The 24,838-nt window shown below is 34.4% G+C and overlaps 2 protein-coding genes across 3 annotated transcripts; both read right to left on the reverse strand.

Annotated features, from left to right (window-relative positions):
* LOC109727104 (protein MEI2-like 2) lies at window positions 2,503-4,623 on the reverse strand. The gene is made up of 4 exons (XM_020257003.1): window positions 3,959-4,623; window positions 3,716-3,862; window positions 3,482-3,623; window positions 2,503-2,870 (listed from the first exon to the last, which is right to left on the reverse strand). Exons 1-4 carry the CDS (start codon window positions 4,621-4,623, stop codon window positions 2,679-2,681), a joined length of 1,146 nt encoding a protein of 381 aa, XP_020112592.1. The 3' UTR covers window positions 2,503-2,678.
* On the reverse strand, window positions 21,609-23,477 carry LOC109727506 (protein SHI RELATED SEQUENCE 1-like). 2 transcript variants are annotated; one of them, XM_020257648.1, is made up of 2 exons: window positions 22,748-23,477; window positions 21,609-22,461 (listed from the first exon to the last, which is right to left on the reverse strand). In XM_020257648.1, the coding sequence occupies exons 1-2, from the start codon at window positions 23,301-23,303 to the stop codon at window positions 22,022-22,024; spliced, it is 996 nt and encodes a 331-aa protein (XP_020113237.1). In that variant the 5' UTR covers window positions 23,304-23,477; the 3' UTR covers window positions 21,609-22,021. The 2 variants fall into 2 exon arrangements, with proteins under 2 accessions (XP_020113237.1, XP_020113236.1); XM_020257647.1 differs by having other exon boundaries at window positions 21,609-22,470.

Genomic DNA, 24,838 nt, shown 5'->3' on the forward strand with positions numbered 1-24,838 from the left:
AGTTAGGATACTTTTACAAGTATCACCCCACTGGTGCTATTAGGTTTTTAACTATTGGATCTACTTCTTGATTACTAATAGTTCTTGGATCAAATACTATTCTACCTACCACCATCTACCACCATCATCTCAACCTCACATCTCTTCATCCAAGGGCTAAAAATACTAAAGCACCATGGGGGTGATACTTGTAAAAGTATTCTAGCTCCACTATATATATATATATATATATATATATATATATATATAGTTGAGCTAGAATACTATCGATAGCAAACGGGCTCCGTTGCCACCCATTTATTTTCGATGATCGAGCCTCCAAATCGACGATCGGTACCGTTGAACATGATCTATACCACTTGAGATGTTTAGAAATCAAATTTCAAATCTTTTCAATATCATTTGCGTAATGATCAAAGGGTTTTAAAATTTGTAATTTTAAAGGTCGATATGAGGCATTTTCTTGTTTAACCGTGTAAAGATATCCAAATCAATTGAATTTTTGTTAGAAAATTCTTTAAACTATTTAAAACAAGATCTATACAATTGATCTTGAATACAAGACTTATATCATTATTTTTTAAAGAATATTTATTTTCAGCCGTTCATTTTTGCGTCCACTCGATGAAATAAGAGAAGAATATCGAAAATGTATGAAATTTGATTTCTAAACACTTCTTTTTCTTTTTCTTTTTCTTCGTTCTTTCTTTTCTCTCCGACCTTTATCACCTCCACCACCTTCGCAGCCCTCAACGACGATAACAAGAGCGGCGCAACCTTTTCTTCCTCCATCTCCTCCTTTGCCGGCGTTGGCGGCCCTCGGCGACAGTAATGAGGCAGCGCCGCCTCCTCTTCCTCCATCTCCACCTTTGCCGACGTCGGAGAAGGAGAAGGAGAAGGAAACCTCAGAGCGGGCCCAAGTGAGGCGGAGCGAACAGAGGCGATGAAATCGTTTTTATGTTTTGAGACTCCGATGCGACGCGCGGAGTAGAGAGGCTTGCGTTTGTGAGGATGGAAGTCGGATCAAAAAGGAGGGCAAGGGAAGAGGAAGAAGAAGAAAATAATGAGGCGATGAGGGTTGAAAAATAGTGCAATTTTTTTTTTTCTGAAATAGTATAATTTTCGTCGAAAGAATATAACTTTTTATTTCAAAGAGCGTAATTTTTTTCTTAAAGAGTGCAACGTTCATATTAAACAGTTGATTTTTTTGTAAAACATATGCAATTTAACAGTACAATCTTCATCTTCTTTTCTTTTCTTTGATTCTTGCACTTTTCGATAGTAGTAACAATATATAATAATTTTTTTAAAAAAATTTATTTATTTTACTTTATATTTTTATTTTTTTCTACCCTCTACATTTTTGTTCGTCTCTTAGAGATGGACACGTTTTTTTTGCCTCACCCTCACAAGCGACGAGCACGTTTTTAATAACGACCTCATTGTCTCCGTCCGCTCGGCACTCACCCAAGCCCGTTTTAAGTTCTTCTCCGGCGTCGGTGGAGGCGAAGAAAGAAAAAGCGTAAGAGTTATGTAATGAGTGTCAGAGATAGAATGAGTGTCAGAGATAGAAGATGGAAAAAGAGATGACGCCGCCCTCATTACGTCGGTGAGGCCGCAAAGACGGTGAAGAAGGTAATGAGTGTCAGAGATAAAAAAAAATATAAGAAAAGATGAAAAAATAAAAATACTGTGAATCAGTTGGCTAAAAATTCAATCCAAATCTAAAAAAAAAAAAAAAAAAAAAAAAAAAAAAAAAANAAAAAGGCCCCAAAAGCTAAATTTTTATACAAATTGGCCAACAAATAACTTACTACTTTTTTAAAAAAGATTTTTTTTAAAAACCACGGGAACATTAATTTGAGGTGCATAAAGAGCCCATCCCTTCCTAAAATTGTAAACGCACCAGCAGCAGTACAGCAGCCTCTTGCACAAGGCTAACGTCTAACGTATGACGCAACATTCCTTCAAAACTATCTCAGTGATGGATAATACAAAACGTTGCCCATGCCATGCTCACTCTCAACTGTTCTAATTCATACACGTACAACTCAAAACCCTAGCATGGTGTACGGCCCAAGCAAGGTCAAATCACCACTCCCTCCCTCTCTCTCTCTCTCTCTCTCTCTCCTGTATTAATAAGCCATAAAAGCAAAAGAGGCCATGTTCATTCCTTCACATCCCCATTAATGGTAATGGTAATGGTAATAGTAATGTCCCAACAAAATAAAGCGCCGGATCACGGTGCTACACTGGAACAGCACCTTTTCCAAGCCCGATCATTCCTTCCACTCCCATCAAATCGAAACCACCGCATACAAAACAACAGTGTGCATAAAGTGCGAGCAAATATCATAGAGAAGATACAACAAGTCACTACAATAACACTACATATGCATAGTACATTCTAGTATGTATAACACTGGTTATATAGCAAGCTAGGAAGCGTTGGTGAAGTTCGTAACTTATACTATCATAATATTACACACTCTCATAGGAAGCGTTAGTTTAGTTCATAACTTATATATCTAATATTACAACATAGGGTTAAACTCTCTATTAAATATATCCAACCTTTCTCCCCTTCTATCCATCCATCTCTCTCTCTCTATAGTTGGATAGAAAGGTAGATAGGAGGAGATGGCGTCGCTAACAAAGACCAAGTATGCATATCCTAACTATTCTTCACCCTTTTTCCTCCCTTTAAGGCCTGCAGGAGGCAGCGACGTGGGCGAAAGCCGCTTGCCAATGAACTGCTGCTCCGGCCGACGGACGCCGTCGCGAGGAGGGTCGAAGGAGACAGGAAGGAACTCATCGTAGCCGCAGATGAAAACCGAGTTCTTGAAGTGCCTCAGAAGAGCCTCCAGGCCCTGGCAAACATGAAAAATTAACCACTACAAATTTGATGCACTTATAGAGAAATGCAAACTAGTACGAACAATTTTGAACCGTTTGAATCGAAACAATACCTTAGAAGCACTCTCAATACCATTACTCCGCTGAAACAAATATTCACTCTCAAAGCCTAAAATTTGCGATCTAGCATGAACTGATCATTCAAATTCAACACTCGCACTCACTGTTTTTGAACTAGAAAAGAACTGTTAACCTCAAAAGGTCATTTGAACTTGAAAAGAACTGTTAAACTCAAAAGGTCAAATTAAGCTACACAATTACATAAAACCTAACTTCAGTTCGAGCACTACTCGTGAAAACACAAACGCGAGAAAAAAACAAAATAAAAAAAACGAATTCCCAACCACTGAATGAACCGCGTGTCAAAACACAGCATTTTAATCATTTACGTCCGCTTATAGTGTACTCAACACCTCGATTATCAATAACTTGTAACAAATGAGAGATCACTTTGAATCTATTACACGCCGAGAACACGCGTACGTTGAACACCCAAAACTACGAACTAAATAGACCCCCTAAAAACAAGCACGGAATTAGGATTCCTTTTGAACAGTGCACGTACCTGAATCCGAGCGTAGGTCACCTCGCACACCTTGCGGGATCCGTGGAGCTTCCACTCGTAGTTGTGAAGGAACCTATGCAACCTCCACGCCGCGGCGGGGGTGGTGAAGTTCACAAACGCGTACCCCAAGTTGCTCCCACTCCTATTTCAACAAATATCGAGCACGAATTTCAACGCAAGCAACGTAACGCGCGGAAGGAATTATTGGGTTTTTTTTGTCATTAATTGCTACACCTGAAGTCGATTGGGAGGTAGAAAAAGTCGAACTCGCTGGAGTCGTTTTCCAGCGACCCTTCGCCGTCTTCCCCGCGCTTTAAATATCGCGACTTCTGGTTTTCCTCCACACAGTGCTGGTCCAGTATGCAAATCAACTTCTCCTTCCTTCAATTTTTTTTTTTTTTTTTAAGAACCCACGGTTTATTACAAATGAAACTATGTAGAGAGATTAATATAAACATCAAAAATAAATACTCTTACGTGAATTTGTTGGGCAGGTTCTTGATCATGACCGTGGTCTTGTTCTCTTCATTACAACCGAACTCGAATTCTGCGCACGCCCTCCTCTTCTGCAACAGTGGCACGGATGAATGCAGCAGCTGCGGCGGAGAAGCCGAAGAAGGCTTCCGCCGGCTCTTCGGCTTCGGCTTCGGCGCGAAGATCTTCTTGCGCCCGAAGCACCCGTAGCTCCTCACTCTCACATCCTCCTCCGCTGCGTTGGCGGTGGCGGTGGCGTTGTCGCCTGCTGTGGTTTGATGATCCCTTTCCTTGAACTCTTCGATAATGGCTCTCTGGCCAGGGAACGATAGGGGGGGTGAGGTGAAGTGGTGGTGGTAGTAGCAGGAGTAGAGGGTTTGGGGGAGCGGGTGGTAGTAGTAGAAGGGTTGAGGGGGCGGAGAGGAGGCGTAGAGGAGGGAGGTGTGGGAGGGGGTTTGGTGGTACTCGAAGTAGAAGGGTTGTTGTTGCTGTTGTTGTTGTTGTTGTTGTTGTTGTTGTTCATGGAAAGAAGGGTTTGGGAGGAGGAGAAGGGGTTGGGAAGAGTACAAAGAGGAAGGTGGGTTGTAGAGCTCTAGCGTAGTAGGATGGTAGAGAAGCGGCGAGGGGTAGTAAACTGGGGCGTTAGGGTTTAGTGATGCAGTAGCCATGGTTGTGTAGAGAAAGAGAGAGAGACAGAGCGAGAGGGAGAGGAGAACAGACAACGAGAAAAAGGAAACAACACAACGAGAAAAAGGGAACAACTGAAGAGGGATATTTATAAAGAAGGGTTTAATATACAGAAGGAGAAGGATTATGAGAGAGAGAGGGGGGGGGTGGGAGAGCGATTGGAGGGGGGGAGGGGGGGTGGGGGATGGTTGGAAAGGGGGGTGGGGTGGGGGAGGGATTGGAAAGGGGGCGCAAGTCTCATTAGCATGTTTTAATGCATGGATTCGGGCTCGGAGATCATGCGCATGTTAGCCTAGCTCTCCTAAGGGAAAATTTTTTTTTCTTTTTTTTTTCTTTTTTCTTTAACTTTTTTTTAAAATTTTTGGGTGTAGTTTAATATAGTAGTAGTACCTGTCCTATAATCTCATACAATTATTGGTAAAAATAAATAAAATTTGTTTTAATTATAAATTATTTTTAATTAATTATCTATTTTTTTAAAAAAAAATTTAATTTTATTATTTAGTTTTTCAATATGCTTGATTTAACCCGGTTAATAATATTATAATAATACTCTAATTTCAAATTTTAAATACGTTGTATATCATAACAGATTAGCTAGTATATATACATTGTATAATTTTTTCAACTATAAATTCTTTATAGTAGGTATTTTACTTAAATTTTGAAGTGAAAATCACATTGGCTAACTCAAATCAAATAAATTTAAAAGTTAAAAATAAAAGCACAATTTTAAAAGATTTAATAGCAGATTCAAAATGGTCACTAGTTCAGATAAATTATGTACATTTTTACTTATATTATTTTAAAAGTAATACTATTTGTACATTTTTATAATATATAAATATAAATTTTATAATTTTGTCTCTTAAAAATTCATATTTATTTATTTATTTATCTTTTCAATCTCTTTTTACTCTTTTTTTTTTTTGAAAAAATATTTAACTCTTATATGATAATATAAGTATTAAATATAACTATTAAACTATCTAAAAGGTTTATATAAATGTTTTATAGTAATGTTGTCTTTATTTACATTTCTTGACAGGGTATAAATTATACACCCCACTCCTCCAAAAGACTTTTTTTTATTTTTATCAACTATTTTTTTACTAAAATTTATATAAATTATTGTGAATTCTAGAATATAAAGAATGTAAAATGTATATCTATATTTACATTTATGGAGAGTATTTTTTAATTTCTTATATCGTGATCATGTGGATTGAATAATGGCTCTTAAAGAAAATTCTATATTATTAATTTTTTTTGTAATCTTGATATTTTGGAAATATATTCTTCTAAAAAAGAGTAGATTATCTTTTGAATAGGTAAAAAATTATTATATATGACAAAATTTAGAAATTAAAATGATGCGGTGACAAGAACGTGTTCCAATTTGCAATAGGTATATAGATTGTCGAAAGACCACCGTTGCAATATTTACCGACCGTCCTTAGTGTAAGTAAAAATGAACTTGTTGATTGATACCCGAGATCCCAAGTTTGAATTCTAATTGATTTATATTTCCAGCTAAGTTTATTTCTAAATGAATAAATAAAACGAGTAGCATGCTACTTATCTCTCTCAAAGAAATATATATATAGAACTAGGCTACTATACTATCGGTAGCACGGAGCGCTTCGTGCTACCAAGTTGTTTTCGATGATGCGGTTTCCAAATCGACGATCGGCTTCGTTAGACTTGATCTACACTATTGAAAGTATTTAGAAACTAAATTTCATAATTTTTCGATATCATTTACCTATCAAACAAGTAGTCTAAAATTGAACGGCTGAAAATAAAAATCTCATGAAAAATGATGATAAAAGATTTAAATTCAAGATCAGATATACTGATCTTACTCTAAATAGTGAAAAGAATTTTCTATACAATTTTCATCGCATTTGGATTGTTTTACACCGTTAAACTCACAAACACACCACATCGGCCATTAAAATTGTCAATTTTGAGATCTTTTGATCACTAGTCAAATGATGTCGAAAAAATCTGAAATTTAGTTTCCAAATACTTTCAATAGTGTAGATCAAGACTAACGGAGCCGATCGTCGATTTGGAAGCTGCATCATCGAAAACAACTTGGTAGCACGGAGCGCTCCGTGCTACCGATAGCATAGTAGCCGGACTCTATATATATATATATATTTTTTTTCTTTATTTTTGGCATGTTTTTTGGAGCCTATTTTTTTTTTCTTTAAAGGAGAACCTTTTTTTTTTTTTTTTTTTTTTTTTTTTTTTTTTTTGGCGTCGTGCTTTGTTTCACAACTCTTGCAATAAAAAGAGAACTCGGTTAGAAGGGATTGGGTGGTGAAGGGGTGTTTGCGATCTCCTCTGATTCTGATTTGCTGCTGCCTCTTCAAGTGCTTTTCTTTAAAAGCAGTTGAGTCCATTGAAGGTGGACCAGCGAAAATAAGGGGATATTGTTAATGTTGCTGTTACTTTTTTTGTATTTTCCAATCATGTAACATTAATGAAAATTCCAATTTCTTAGGACTCAATAATTGAATTGCTAAAAATAGGAATTGCGACTACGAAGCTCTTTATGAAATTAAGATTAAAAAACAGAAAAGAATTAAAAAAAAAGATCAAAAGAAGAAATAAATATAAATAACATCATGAAGTTTATATTGATATGATATACTAAATAAATAAGTAAGTTTGATTTTCTCTTTTGTACAATTCATTTCTTCTTTTTGATAATGTAGATTTATCAAACTTTTTTGATAATGTAGATTTATCAAACTTTTTAAATAATAATTAAGAGAGAAAAATAAAACAAAAGAAATCTGCTCATATAAGGTAAAATTTAGTTTCTTACATTATTCTTTCATTTATCTGGAAAAGCAAAAAAAAAAAAAAAAAATTATAAATCTGGATGAGGCTAAGAATAATTTGTATTTTGATTTTTTTTTTATTTTTGATGATTATACTATTTTTTTGGGGGGTCCATAAAGAATTTTAAAAAATGAGATATTGAAAATTAAAAATTTAGGCCCAATTTGAATGTATAAATATTTTATTCAGTATATCTTATTAATTTAATTAAGAAATAGATTTAGTAGATGAGAAGTATCTAGAATTGAATATATATTTAGCTTTCAAAATATTTAATTATCCTATTAAATTATATTTATTAAAATCTTTAAAAGAATATAAATCAAACTTATTTTTTACAATTATACTAAAAATTTCTTATAAGGAATAAATTATTCCTGAATGCATTAATATCTTATTCTTAATTGATAAAAATATGATCAAATATTTTAAATAGAATAATATATTGGGTCTTTTAAGTCATTTTTCGATTGAAATATTTATTATCTTATAAGTAAAATATATTATTTTACCAAATAATAAATATTAAAATTGTTAGATTATAAGGTTTTTTTTTTTATGAAAGGTTGTGTACTATATGAAAGAATTTGTCCTTTCGTAAGGTTATATTTCTTAGTTTAAGATTGCGTCTCTTAGCTTAGAGTCGTCCTTTAGTAGAAAAATTCTTGTTTTATTGAAGAGTTGTGTTATTTCGTACTCTATAAATAATGAGTACGTTAATTGTTGGAGTTATGTAGATTAAGTTATATTAATAAATTTTTGTGTATTAAAATTTAGATATATTTAATAAAGTTTGTTGTTTTAGTATTAAATACTTTTATATTTTTTAAATAATTTATTTAATAATTGATTAATAAAAATATTTAAAAATAAAAATATTTTTTTATAATATTAAAAAATTTTATACCAAATAAACTATTCTCATTCAGCCTATGCAACCAATTATTACTGCTCAAAATTGATGATTCGAAATTCTCGTAAAAGGGACTGTTAATTAATATTATCTAATACATTTATTACATAGCCATTTTTACTCCCGCGTACAAGTGAAACGACTTGTCCATGAGATATATAGGTAGAGAGATCCAAACGAGTACGTGCATGCGCAAGGAAACAAAGAGCTCTCTTGCGTGTCACTCTCGGTCTCCTTTTTTGTGTGATCTCACTCGATTGTTTCCAACTTACGAGATGGGGAAGCTCGAGAAACAAAATGAGTTTAGATTTTGTATAAATAGAGAGAGAGAGAGAGAGAGAGGTGAGATGAAAAGTTATCATCAGCTGACGAATTTCCTCATAATCTATTTATATTTTTATGATTGAGTATCCGAACATAATATATACTATTTAAAATATGTAAAAATTAAATTACAAATCTTGTTGACATCATTGATGTTATGATCAAAGAGTTTCTAACTTTATAATTTTAATAATTATATGAGGCGTTTTCTTGTTAACGTGGCGCATAAAGATATACAAAACATTTGAAGTTTAATTACAAAATTTTTTAAACTATTTAAAATAAAATCTATATTCTAAATTTTGATTACAAAATTCATATCATCACTTTTTGAGAAATATTTATTTTCAATCGTTCATTTTGGTATCCATTTGATAGAGTAGACAACAATATCGAAAAAATACGACATTTAGTTTATAGATGTTTCAAGTGATATAGATAATATCTAATAATGCCGATCATCGATTTGGAGGCTCCATCATTGAAAATAAATAGATGACAACGAAACTTATTGGCTACAAGCATTTCGGCTCAACTCTATATATAGAGAGAGAAAGAGAGAGTTATATTTCTATAATATCTATAATGTGCGTGCTCTAGCACTATTAAATATAAAAATAAAAAGATATCATTTTTTACTAGTTTAAGTTTTCAGTGTTCGGTTGAAGGATAAAGTGGGAATAGACCATTTTATCCCTCTAATTCATCTAAATACTAGAGGGGGGAATAGGTTTATTTAATCCCCTCTTAACGAAATAATCTGATAAGAGGGAGAAATTATTGTTCCACCATTTTGGGGAATAACGATTTCTTTTTTTTATACCTCTACTAATTAAATAATAAAATACTATTTGTTAATAGATTATATATTATTTTATTAATTATTAATTATCTAAATTAATAATTAACTAATTTAATAATAAAATATCAGGCAAATTAATAATTACTAGTGTAGAGACCCGCGCGATGTGGCGGATAAAAATATTTTAGTAAAAATTTATAGATTTAATAAACATATTAAAATGTGAAAAAAATTTAATAATATGAAAAACACAGAAAAACTTTCAGAACGAAATTACAATCTCACGAAAAATAATGTAAGAAACAAAAAAAAAAGTAAAAAGTATAGGAGTAAAAAAATAATTATATAAATAGCCTGAAGAGATATTTAGAATATTGTAAAAAAATATAACAAATAATAAAAGATAAACTGAAGAGGCTCAAATTTATATTTAACTACTCATATAAAAAGATTTATCTATCCTATTCTCTTTCTTACCTAAAATCAGATTTCTTTTAAACACCAACTATTATTGCGTTTATTTGTGAACATCAAAATTTCAATGCCACTATAGAATTAGTACAGAATGCAAGGGAATCGAAGAAAAAGTAGTAAGAAATATATGACAGCCATGTAAATAAATTTTAAAAATAATAATAGTTAGTTTTAACTATCTAAATTGTAAAGATCCATTTTTATACATCCATGAACCAAATAACCTATATATTATTTTAGTCTGTCGATACAATAGGACAATTTAATCAATGCTCTTATTAATTTTACTTTGTCAATTTTTATATAACTCAAATAACTTATTTATGAATGGTAGTGTACAATAAAAAAAAACTTAAGGAATAAATTCTTCTTTCTTTAATTATCACTTATTATGAGGCAACGCTTCGTAAAAAATAAAAATTAATGAGCCAGTAAGCCGAAGAGGTAATGATTTTACGGAGGAGACGAACGGGCACACTGTGGAGAAGCGAACAAAGAGCAAAGTGATTAGAGCATAACATTTAATAAGGGGGAAGTCGAAAAGGCAACGATGCTACGGGGAAGATGAGCGGACACACTGTCGTGGAGCGAACGAAGAGTAAAGCGATTGAAGAGTAGAAATCGAGAAAGGGAGAGACTCTGGATGTGAGTCCCATGGGCAAAACTTAAGGAAAGCAAGCCACGTGGATTAAGATTATGGAGATTAATAGTGTTTTATAGATATGAGGCAACGTTTCGTAAAAAATAGAAATTAATGAGCCAGTAAGCCGAAGAGGTAACGATTTTACGGAGGAGACGAACGGGCACACTGTGGAGAAGCGAACAAAGAGCAAAGTGATTGGAGCATAACAATTTAATAAGGGGGAAGCCGAAGAGGCAACGATGCTACGGAGAAGGCGAGCAGATACACTGTGGTGGAGCGGACAAAGAGCAAAGCGACTGAAGAGTAGAAATCGAGAAAGGGAGAGACTCTGGAGGTGAGTCCTATGGGCAAAACTTAAGAAAGGCAAGCCACGTGGATTAAGATTATGGAGATTAATAGTATTTTATAGATTTAGTGTGCTTATACAATAACTAATATCTATATTGATTAGTCAATTAATATTTTAACCAATATAACTAATTAAATAAAAGTGCTTAATTAATTTCTTACTTTATTGATATATTAATTTATTAGCTTAGTTTGTTAACTTATCAAATTATTTATAGTTAGTTAATTTATTAATTAATATTACTCGTGATTAATTAATTAATGATTAATTAATGTCCTAATTAATTTATTAATTAACATTTATGACTATCTAATAATATTCATGATAAATTAATTAATTAATTAATTTATTAAATATCATTTACTTAATATTTTGTTGCCGATTAATTATATACAATATTATTATTTAACTATTATAATTACTCTTATTTCTATTATTTCTATCTAACTATTCAAACACAATTTTTCTTATTCTCGAAAATAACCACTTTTGAGCCAAATATAAATTAAATTGATCTTTAACAACTATATATTCATATATTTCAATGAAAGGTTAATTCAGGGATATGCGCGCATTATGCATGGACTTAAAAAAAAAAAAAAAAATCCCCAAACCAAGTGATACCTCATACCTCCCACGTTGATTCCATTCGCAGATACGTGATATATCATATTCTGGAACTTATATGGGCCTGCTTTGGACCTATAACTCTCTAACAAAACTGTTGTTTGTTTTGATGTCCTCAGGCTTCACCCAATCAGTCGTCGAGCCTAGGTAATCCGGCCCAAAAAGACTTCTTAATTCCTTACCTTCTGGTGAGTCCGGCTGGGATACTATCGATAACACCAATGGTTTGATATTAGCGAGTTTTCAACCGTTAGATTTAACTCTTTAATTATTTTTACCAGTTAGATTATACTATTCAACCAACCATCCACTCAACCCTAGTGGCTCCATATCATCCTAATCGCACATTTCTTAATCCAAGAGCTAAAAAACTAATAGCACCAATAGCTTGGTGCTATTAATAGTATTCCAGCTTAGTTCCTAGACCTGGCAATCTTGACCCAAACTCGCAGATACCCACGGGTTACCCACAAATTTGCGGGTATGAGTATCAATTTTTCCAACCCAAAAAATTATGGATAAAACGGGTGGGTACCCATTAAGCAGTGGGCATTTTGGGTAACCCGTGGGTACCTACGGGTACCCGCACATATATTTTTTAATTACAAAATATATTTTCTTAATTAATATATATTTTTTATTTATCCATCCTAAAAATTTTAATCCTAGTTTCTTATTACGTGTCTTTTATATTATGAAATATTTTTGTTTTAAAATTTTAAATATTTTTACTGTATGTTATAATATTTTAAACAATGAGTTATATTACGCTTTTAAAACTTATATATATGTGTTTTGCATTTAAAAAATATAAGAGCCAAAAAAAAAATTTGCGGGTAACCCCCATACCTACCCGCCCACCCGCGGGCGGGTATGGGTAAAGATGTTGACTACCAAAAAATTTATGGATAAATTTTATCCATGCCCAAGTAAACCGCGAGTACAATAACCCGCCCGCGGGTTATCCAACCTGCCCGTTTGCCAGATCTATTAGTTCCCTTCTAGTTGAACTTCAACGGGTATTCACTAAAATATTTTATCCTACTATGTTCAAACACACGGTGAGTATAAGTTTTTCACTATAACAAAAACAGTATACAGCGATACTTTTAAATATCGGTATATGTCAAAAAAAACACTGTTGGCTAAATTACCGACACTTTTTAAAAGTGTTGCTACATATGCAGTTGCTATATATGGGGTCACCTTGATGTCTGGCACCTAGCGAGCTCGGTGGAGTTGGTTGAATAGAGAAACTTTTTATTTTTTGTTGGATTGGAGTTTATATTTAATTAGAGTTTAGTAGTTTTTGTTTAAAAAATTTGGCATAAATGAAACATTTACATAAAAGTGTCCAAAAAATGTATCCCTATAATCTAATTCTGTTCTAGTAATTGACAAGTTTGGCCGAGTTACTAAGTGTTGAGTACAAATGCATTTAAATGAGAGAAATATAGTATACTATCTGTTCCGTTCTTTTTTTTTTAGAAAAATAAACTCAATGTAAAGCAATTATATTTGGAAATTGAAAAAATCCTATACCAACTACCAATTGATGAATGTGTTCAAATGTTACTTGCTAATAGTTTTAGGTTTTTGAGACAAAAATTTTACTTTATATATTGTTAGAGTAACAAATCGTTGGTTCGTTTCATTTTGGAATTGTCTCAACTAATTTTCTTCATTTATTTCAGAAATTTACATGCATGAGTGAGAGTAGGGTGGCAATCCAACTCGCAGTTTGTAATCTAGTTTGCAGTTTGCGAGTCAGCTCATATTCAACTCGAAATGAGTTTGAAATCGAATTGATCGTTTAGTAAACAAACTGAATACGAGCTTAATTGTGTTTGGCTCTTTAATAAACGAGCCAAGCACGAGTTGAATTTTTCGGCTCGATATTTTAATGAGACAGCTAGTTTTCTCCACAATATTTGCTTAATAATCGAGTGGTTTCAAAATTAATCGTTTTTTGTCACACATGGATGTATAAACATCTTATCTNTTAAAAAATACATCCCATGATCCGCCCCGCCTCGTAACCTGCCTCCCGCCGGCGCTCCGAATCCGCCTCGCCAACTAATATTTTTTATAAAATTATAATATTATTAATATTTTGTAAAATATAAATTAATAATTTTTAATACTATTATATATATAATTTAACAATATTAATTATAAAAATAAAAATTATCAATCACAATTCAAAACAAAATTCAAAAGTTTCAAATACATTAGAAATGAGAGTACTAAGTTATTTGTATTTTGAACTTTTTTGTAAATAAATTATTTTTTAGGAATATTTTTTTAAAATATAAATGATTTTCGGGGCGGATTCGGGCCGGGTCAAAATTTCTCCCGTTTCGTGTCCCAAATCCGTCTCGAATCGTAAAATTTACCCCGTTTTCCATCCCGAATCCGTTTATTTTCTCCCATTTACTACTCCGTCAGGGCAGATCGGGGCGGGAGCTCCACCAACCCGGATCCGTTTGCATCCCTAAATACGAGCCGGTCCAAGCTCGCTCGCTGGTTGATGCCCCCAGTGGAGAGCTTCTGATCAAAATTTTGATGGCTTTATATATACTGAGCCCCTTAACGTGACATATCTCACTGGAAGCGTTCCAACCAAAAAAGATCTAAGCCTCTAGCTTGTAAGTTATCAACATATACCAATTATGTAATAATCCTTCAATTATTAGTCTCACATACAAATTTTAAATAGGGGAAGTGCTAAAGTTGAACAAAATGGCCTTTTTTTTTTGAGAATACAGAAGTTGTTTTATATGTAGTTTCCAAACGACTCTTTTGAGAACATAAAATAATAGATTTGATCAGCAACATCTAAAATATATCTATAATTTATAAAAAGAAAAATTGTAGAAACTTATTATTTAGACACTAAAATAAGCTTTAATCATTTAGATATTAAATTGTTGGATTATATAAAGTCATGTTCCGAGTCGATATCACGGTGGAAACGTCGAAGATTTGAGGTTTCTGGATGTTGGGTACTGGTACTTGAAGTTTTAGTACCGGTACTATTGAGTACCTCAGCAGTTACTCAAAATTTGAAAGCTGAAAAACTATTTTTTGTATTGAATACCGATACGCAACTTTGAGTACGGTACACAATTCCGCGATGGGTCGGATATGTAGAGTTTGACTCTAATTAGATATAATCTTGTTCCAAAAGATTCGGAATGGTAAAAGTGGTTTCTTAGAGGATATCGACGATTAGATGTGAATCAGAGACTCGGATGGAAGGCGGAGATCGTTTCCTACTAAAATTAGAATTTTAGGGTTATATTAACTCTTGTAATTAATCTTTTAGGTTATGGACTTCATTAAAGACACCTCAATTGAGAGGAAAACTTGGAGAGCTTCTGAGAGAGAGTTTCTTGTAATCCAATTTACTTCTTTGTACTTTTGTGTCGTAGATTAATTGAAGAAAGCATTGAGGATGGTATACCATGGACGTAGGTTGACTCATCGTTGGCTGAACCACATAGATTTTGTGTTCTTGTGATCTTTTACTTTCTTTATTGCTTTGCTATCTTCCTGCTTATTTTTCTACCATCATTATTGTCTCTTACGTTTATGAAAGATTCTGTTTCTGCTACGCTCATGTGTTGTATGGATTTGAGTTGTGCTTGGTAACCCAACGGACGTTCCCTTCATAAATCTATATCTATACTATATATAAAAACAGATAGAAAATTTTCAATTGACAATCGAATTTCTAGATATAATAATACAATGTTCCATATACAAAAGGAAAGAAAATTTTAAGTAATTAACTAGCTAATTAAAAATAAATAGGTTTGAAAAATAGAAGGATTTAAAATAGACCTATCAAATCAAGAATTTTTTAAATTCAAATAATGCATTTAAAATTAAATTCAAATTTTGAGTTTGATAAATAACTTTAATTTATATTTTAAAATTAAATTCGAAATTTTAATTTTTGAGTATATATAATAAAATTGTATGTTATGGAGTACATATAAATAATATTTACAGTGTAACTAAATTAAAAACATACTTAAAAAAAAAAAATCAGATTTACAAAATAAATCAATTGAAAAATATACTGTGCCACCTATAACCATTTAAATTCAAAATTCAGGTCAAAATTTATTTTCAATTAAAATTCATATTTAAATTAAATTAATTTAATTTATAAATGTGATGTCCATCATACGAATTCTATAACTAGTAATCCTAATAAAGTTGAAGGTGTAGGAAAAAACCCCTATCTGTAACATTAAAAAGAAGTATGGAAAATTTATGAATTTTGATATATAGTGCCTAGAATGTGCAGGTCACATCAAATTATTATCATTAAAATTTTAACTTATGATAATCTTCAAAAAAAAAAGTAGTTCGTTAGGCGAACAACTCTGTATCTTTTATGGGAATGAACCTGAAATATGTGATCACTTGTAGTATGTCAATGAGTACAAATATCTGCGATCTTAATTACTTGAACTTCAACGCGAATATGATTGTGTTTAACTGATGCTAAATGGATATATTTTTAATAATAGGTATAAAAAAGTTGACAGATATGGGATCAAATATGATTTTATCTGTATCCGACTCGAACCTAAACAAAAATGCCAAGGATTCAACTAATTCGGATTTCAATAGTCCGGTTTGCATTCAAAGTTTTAAAAATCTCTTCCGAATCTGATCCGTTGGCATCTCTAAGCACTTGTACGCAAGGAGTACATATACATATGGTTTATACTCTCATCTGCTGAGACAAAGACTATCATATGCCAGAGAACACAAAAGAAGTGCAAGAACTATGGAAAAGTTGACCTTATAAAGAGAAGTATATAATCAAAAAGAGCCCCACTACATTAACGGCCACTTAACATGTGATTTAGTTAAAAGGGAACCAAGGGGCCAGCATTCTGCTCTGTGGCAGTCAGACTGGAACGAGTTACGTTCGCAAGGGCGTAAGACTGATTCGGCCGAATTACAATCGAGATCCGTAAAAACTGTATCTATATCCTTAAGTGAATTGATTGCATTTTTTTAACAGCTCAAGCTTTTAGGACTAATGATTAGCGCCAATGATCCAACAGATAATTTAATTACTATATTAATTCTCTCAAAATTCGATTTTCTATTTCATGTAAGATACACAGAAAAGTTGTAACTAGCCACCACATGCATATCCACACATATGAAAACAGTGGTTTCTAGATTTTTCAAGGTCTACATTCTCGAATTTTAGATGAGGAATCCATGATGGACCCGGTCCATGCAATAATTCACAGCATAAGTGGGTGATGAGCATGTGACACCTCTCAAGTACCACAACCCCATTATCACAACCCCCACTCTAATGGCCTAAAATTATTCCCAAAGAAAGCCTACGTTCCTTAGGCTCTTCCATTCCTTTATAAATTTTCCCTCTATCATGGATGGACGAGGACAAAGAAAGAACAAAGAGATGGAACCCTAGAGACCCTACGTGTCTATTAGCATTAGCATAAAGTATGATGTAGGTTTGTTAGGATTGCATTTTTTTTTATTTTTTTTATTTCTTAATATCATCTTTTCCACCTTAGGGAGTGTAAATAGCTGCATATGGTTTGCAACAGTGTGATCTTAAGTGGTCCACAAAATCTAAAGTTCCCACATATATACATTATATATTTTAGAATCCTTTCCCCATGGTCCTGAGCTCTATTATTAACAATCACCAATTGCACACAAAACAGCAAAAAGCATAACTCAGGTAGTCATTTTTTATACTATAAGCGATTCCGAGACGATATGAGACTACACGGGACTTGGACATATCACGAACAAAATAATTTGCCAATTTTGAAAAAATAAAAAAAAAAAAGAATTTGAACACGAAAGAAACACAGCATTTTGATGTCATAAATGATACATGCATTCTCATTTTCTTCTAACAAATAATGTTCTAACTATTGTTCTATAGCGTCCAAAGAGCACTTGATCTTCTTCCATAATCAACAGACAATAAAATTAAACATTTATATTCATTTATTTAAAACATATCAATCTCAGTTAAGATTTAGCCATGGAATGTAAAGTAACACAAAATTAATTTATATGATCACATAAAACACTATGTATACAAAATTTATATACATGTATAATATAAATATATATATTTTTTGCATGTACTGCATACAAAATATATCTACAAGTAAAACCCAATGCATACAATGCAAATGCTGTTGCACTAATGGTAATGAAAGAAAGACACTATAGGAGATTGTTTGTGCACAAATACGATACTGGGAAAACTTTAAAAAACAGCATTTTTTTTTATCTAAATGACATTTTACTTAAATGTATCCACTACAACAGAATTAGGTTATAAAAACATATTTTTGAAACATTTTTTATATAAATTACCCATTTATGCTAAAACTTTAAAAAAATTCTACTAAGGCCTAAATAGAAAGCCCAATCCAACCAAAAATAAAAAATTACTCTACTCAACCCACCCCACCCAACCCACCCCACCCAGCCCAGCCCATTTGTCCCGATTACAAGCAAAAAAGAAAAAAAAAAAATATATCGATCACCATCTCCTCTTTCCCCCTCACTCAATCCACTAAAACTCTAGATGAAAAGCCCCTTGCTCTCCTCCTCCGCGCTGCAGTCGATACTAAATGCTAAATGCTTAAATAAGTGTTGGTAAATTAGTATCATTCTTTTTCAATTATACCGACACTCTTAAACTGTTACTATATGCCTAGCGACCCCATATATAGCAATACTTTCTAAAAGTGTCGGTAATTTAGCTAGCAGCATTTTTTTTTATCTGTATCGACATTTAAAATGTTGCTACATACCGTTTTTGTTGTAGTGATCCATCTCAATTCTGCCAATATTGTACTTCATCAATCTATTTATTTAACTTAATCTAAGAAAATTTAAAGTGACAAACAAGTAACCAAACCATTAAACAAAACAAAATCATCTCAACATCTTACCATACAAATGTATCAATTTTGATCAGTAAAAACTATGCATCAACTTCTCTTTTCTGATAGTTTTTGTAAAATGTGCAGTTACCAATAGTATATATAACAAATAAAATCATTTCACATAATCACAGATCAAATCATCAGTTTCCCGTTAAGTAAAGCTAGAACTGATGATTTTATAATACTAAAACAACCAGGATTAATAGCAGTCCACATACACATTATCAAGCTTCCAGGGAAAAAACATACAGATATACCTTTCCATTGTGCTGCTAGCATATAGTAATTTTCAATTTCAATAATTGTGAAACATAAATGATCGACGCTAAACATTCGATTAACATTGTTATTTTGATAACAAAGAGACAATGCATATATCCATTGCAATGTTAGTAATCACAAAAGGAAATTAGAGGAGAATACTACACTCGAAGTTTTAACTTGTTGGGCATGAGTTTTCACCAAAGGTGGCTTGTAATAAAACACGCCAAAAACAATTGCAGAGCTATTTGCATATTACCTTCTACGAAGACCTATATCTTGATAAACATATATACAAGAGAACGACAAGAATAACGATCAAAGTACGAAGGCTTTCGTTGCCTTAAAGGACACATCATTGAATGTATTATAGAGAGAATATTAATTGTTTGAGTCGGAACTGTTTTTATGCATCATGAAATAATAAGGTAGTACTACACGTTGAACCCAAACCAACAACTTGAAAACTCATAGATGCAATGTTCCACCTATAATACATATTGAGGACTTTCTCAGCAGTTGGACATAGCCCTTTGCCCTTTATATTCTAGCATATGTAGAAAGTTTGACATGATATCCATTCGGAAATTTACTGATCACAAAGGTATTGACGTTACACAATGATAATATGTTTACAGTGCCTAATAATAGAACTTAGTGCAATCTATGTACTATATGATTACAAATAGCAAACAAATCGTGGCGCATGCTAATTTCAATCCTGTGCTTTTACTGTGTTAAACAGCTTGGGACGTACAAACAACTCGCAGCAGTAAGACGACATTCATAATTTGTATGGTGAAATGTCATATAATAACAAGGGACCAATCAAAAACTTTAATGGTGAAATGTCATATAAAAACAAGGGACCGATCAAAAACTTTAATTAATCAAACAGACACATACTAGGGTACCACATACACACACTGAGCCACCCGAAATTAATGACTTTGAATACATCCATCTCCTCCGTACTTCATGACTTCTGAAGGAAAAAACTATCTGGCATGATAATTTTAATAATCGCTACCGAGACTTGTGCTATATGAAATGGAAAATTGAAAGTTTTCAAAATCATTTCGGCGAAAAATGAAAAGAACATTAGCTCTAAAAGAAATCTCATTATTGGTAAAGAGGAGAAGTAGAAAACTAAATGCAAGGGCTCTAGCTATTCTCGCAAATTACAACAATGTTGAAATTTTGTTTTATTGTTTTTCTCTTGTGCAAGTAATGTACAGCACAAAGTTGTGTTAGTCAGAAACTTACATGACAGACATGGAACCCTCCTCCATTTGCAAGCACTAACCAAAAATTGAACTTATAATGGACAGTAATATATACAAGATTAATACAAGATGAACTTTCCAAACATATATAGTTGTAGCAAGTTTAATTGACTTCGCATATAGTTAACTTCGGATATCATTTTTTCGCATACTGATTATTGAACAAAAAATCAGTTTCAAACAATCCACAGAAATTCACTTATTAGTGAGTGGAACAACAAAAAGATCTGTCATTAAAAGCCACAAAATGTTTTTGTCACAGAAACCATAAATTTTTTTACTCATGATGACTACTATACACTATGTAGACTAGGGCTCAATTGTTTCCATTAATCTATGAGCCCTCAAATTATTATCCCTACATATCCGTTACAAATAGACACATACCAATTTGCTGAATAGTAAACTATTATTTAAAATAACGAAACTAGGTTTTTGATCCGTTCAAGCTCTATATAACAGCTAATTCACCATCATTATTAATTTCAATAGTTTTACTTAGATTTGTTATATCCATGATATGGTACAATAATACATGTCTCTCTAGCACACAACATGTGACAGAAAGAGGTGCACAAATAATTTAAGCTCTATTTTGGATGCTGTCTGAAGAATATATATATATATATATATATATATATATATATATATATATATATATATATATTCTGACTATAGAATGTATGGAAGAAATGTGCATAAAATATATTTACACCAAAGCTTGACAACTCATTCCTGACTTAATTTTGTCACAAGAAACAATCCATCTGCAAAACAGCTAAAACCACAAACATATATTAAAATATGCAAAGCATAAAGATTACTTATATCTATTAATATGTATTAAATGTGTCTCCATGAAAACAAGCGACAGTTACCTAGAAAAGTAGGAACAGTATCATGACAAACACTCAGTAGAGAGAGAGAGAGAGAGAGAGAGAGAGAGGAGGCACGACATTTCAAGGGCCAGGGAAACAAACCGTAGGCAGGCACTGAGGAGATGTGATATATGTGGTATTAATCACGTCCTACAGTATGAGGATTTGACAAATTTCAATTTTGTTTTTCCTTAAACAATAATAGGAAAAACACAATAAAATAAGTTGAAAAGGAACACAAATTAGACTTACTACTGATGAACAAACAAACCCAGTTGTTTTCTTCCCCTAGACATGTAATACGCCAAAACAAGAGAGAGAAAAAACAAAAAAAAAAAAGGCCGAGTCATATATTAAGCATGTGATACAAAGTCACAAGTGTAGATGAGAAACACTGCATGAGATGTTTGAGTCTCTCTCTCTCTTAAAACTGCTATAGAGCTAATACCCATTCGAAAAAGAAAGAAACCATTTTTTCAGGCGAGGAACAGAATTTAAAGGAAAAAAAAAAAAAAACAAACTTATATACTAAAGAGTATGATCTGAGTAGTTAGATTCGCTTTATAAATTTGTAAGACTCATAGGAATGATGAGATTATAATAATCTTTTAGTTGTATAGTAATTCAATTCGTTGGTTCCATAAACATGTTTGAAGAAGTATAAATTATTAGTCATAGAATAATCAAAAGAACGCATTGGCACCGAGAAAAAGGAACGCTATCTGTCAGGTTATTCATTGCCGAATGAAAGATGAGAAAGATGCGGCAGTTACTAACTTACTATCCCCTCTGTCTCGGTTCAAAAGATCACATTCGGAACGAGTCTAATTAAGTTAAGAAAAAAAATAATAATAATAGTAGTAGTAGTAGTAGTAATAATAATAATAACGGTGCACGAATTCATGAAAAGCATGAAAATATACTGTAAAAGCCTAATTAAAGAGAAAGCTCAGCGAGAAATTAAAATGAACCGATCTGAGTTGTTTTCAGGATCTTGGGTGGTGGTGGTGGTGGTGGTGGTGTTGCTGAGGGAAAAACTGCGTCCCCGCCGCGAACGCGCTCAGCGGAGTCGGGTAGGGGTCCATCACCGCCGCCGGCGCCGCCGCTGCGGAAGCCGACGTTATTGCGGCCTCCGCAGAAGCTGCTGCGGCAGCGGCAGCGGCAGCGGCGGAAGAAGAGGACTCCCCGGGTTGCGGTGGTTGGGTATGGTAATGGTAACCCGAATACGAATATGAAGAAAGGTCGGGGCCTTGGTCGCGCAGGATGCCCTTGAACACGTGGCCGCCGATGCTGACCGTGGCTTGGTAGGCGTACTCGTCTTCCGCCTCGTCGACGGGCCCGATGCGGACGCAGCGGAACACCGCCTCCGAGCTCACCTCCGCCGGGAACCGCGCTTCCACTGCACCCGCCCCTAGGCCTCCTCCTCCTCCTCCTCCTACACACCAGCAGCGCAAACGAATTACGAGAGACAGATAAAGGGGATCGAACAGCAGCAGCAGCAGGTAGCTAGCTAGCTTGTTCTCCATCCTCATCGAAACACGCAAATGATTTGCGGCAACAGTAGCGAGATGAGATAGTGAACAGTGGTAGTAGTTAGTAGTAGTGGTGGGTGCAGTGATGATGATGATGATTGATGATGATGATAATAATTGTAGCAGTAGTATAGTAGTGGTGGTGGTGGTGGTGGTGGTGGTATAGTAGCTAGTACGTACCGGAGGTAGAGGGAGGGGGGAGGGAGGAGCGGCGGTCCCTAGGGCGGCGCTTGGAGGGGTCGGCGGGGGAGGAGGAGGAGGGGAGGGCGGCGAGCTGGAGCTGGTGCTGATGCTGGCGATCGCGGCGCCTGGCGGCGGGGACCCACGTGCTCTTGACGTGCGTCGCGCAGTGGAACCCCCGGCTCTTGCAGCACGTGCGGCACCGCTGGTGCGCGCAGTCTTTCTTCGCCTGGTTCCCGCAGTCCTGGCAGCTCACCCCACTCCCGCCCCCGCCTCCGTATCTTCCGCCCGACTGCCCCGACCCCGACGCCGACGCCTCATGAGAGAAGCTCAGAATCGCGCCGCTCGAAGAATAGAATTGCGCCTGCTGCTGCTGCTGCTGCTGCTGCTGCTGTTGCTGTTGCTGTTGCTGCTGCCATAGCTGAAAACCGCTGGTGCCGGTGCCGCCGGCGCGGGCGTAGAGGAAGAAGGTGTCGGGCGGTAGCGGATTCTGATCGTCTCGACTCGTCGGGATATGGCCGCTGCTCCCTCCTCCTCCTAGAGGGAACCCAGCCATTCCCCCCAATCCATAGACCTATTCTCCTCTCCCCCCCTCCCCTCCTACTCGCATCAGATCTCAATAATAACAATACCCCCAAAAACAATCCTACCTAGTCCTCTTCTCTTCTTCTTCTTCTTCTTCTTCTTCTTCTTCTTCTTGAATTTTGTTGTTTCTTTTTTCTTTTCTTTTTTTTTTTCCTTTTCGGCTCTTTTATTTTGCCCCTTATTGGTTTATAGTAGCAGCAGCAGCAGCAGCAGCAGCAGCAGTAGCAATACTAGTAGTAACTCGTCTCTGCCCCTTCATAAAATTCCCCCCCCTCTCTCTCATTCTCAAAAGAGCACAGCTCTAGATACATATATAAATATAATATATATATATAACATACAAGAAGCCAAGAGGATCAGGGACCGCCACGCCGCCATGGAGCACGGCTAACGCTCGCAATTCCATTTATTACTACTACTCCTCCCCCCACAACCATCTTACTTAATCCACCCCTTAACGTCCCCCCCACACCCCACACCCCCACAAGAAGGCAAAAAAAAAAAAAAAACCCTACCCAATCAAGAAGGAGAAGGAGAAGAAGATTAAATAAAAAAGAAAATAAATAAAAGGAGACATTAAAAAAAAAAAAGAAAAGAAGAGAAAAGGAGGAGGAGAAGAAGGATAAACGAAGGGAATGGGAGAAATAAAGGCGCGTGTCTTTCTGCGGCTTCTGCTGTGAACCTTTACGGCTAGAAATCTAACATTAACCTTTTCTTCGCGAGGTCCTGTACGCGGGGCGATCGTGGCCGTCCGTGGATGGTCGGACGGCGGATGGGGGGGGGATGGGGTGGGGGTGGCTCAGCATCCGTCACCGTCTTCGACCGCCAAAAACCGCCTGCTTTTTCGTGAACCCTCCCTACTTAATGTCGCTGTTCCTGCCACGTTCAAAGTCGTCGAACCAATATTATGCGTGCGCCGGTATATAGACCCGTTTTACGTGCAGCACCGAAAACTCTCTCTCCCTCTTTTTTCTTTTTTCTTTTTTTTTTTTTCGGTATCATTGAAGGGAAATAGCTTAGATCATTTGTTTTCTAATGGTAAAACAAAACTATCTTTTAAAAAAAAAAAAAGGTTGTGTAAAAGTTCTGAGTTTGAGTTTAAATAAGAAGGCTCTGGTAACATCGTAAAAAGTCAAATTCTTCATTCTCAAAAAAAAAAAAAAACAATTGCTCCCACTACAACATATTACATGAAATTTATACCTAACCAAATCTATTTAACCATGTGAAAATGGTAAAGAATATCACTAGGAATATCTGTGTAAAATAAATAACTAAAATTAAAGCAATTATTTAAACCTAATTAATACAACACTTAGATTTCAAGTTTTAAGAAGATTAATTTTTCAAAACCCTTGTAAAAGGGTGTAGTTTCATATATGGCCCACCAAATTAGAAAGTATCGTTAACAATAGTTTTATATGTTTAGAAAAATATTGATAATATTTAGATTCTTGAGGGGTATCTATGATATTTTAAAGTTTTTAGAGAAACGGGTTTGAAATT

This window comes from Ananas comosus, linkage group 22 (assembly GCF_001540865.1).
Source record: "Ananas comosus cultivar F153 linkage group 22, ASM154086v1, whole genome shotgun sequence".
NCBI lineage: Eukaryota > Viridiplantae > Streptophyta > Magnoliopsida > Poales > Bromeliaceae > Ananas > Ananas comosus.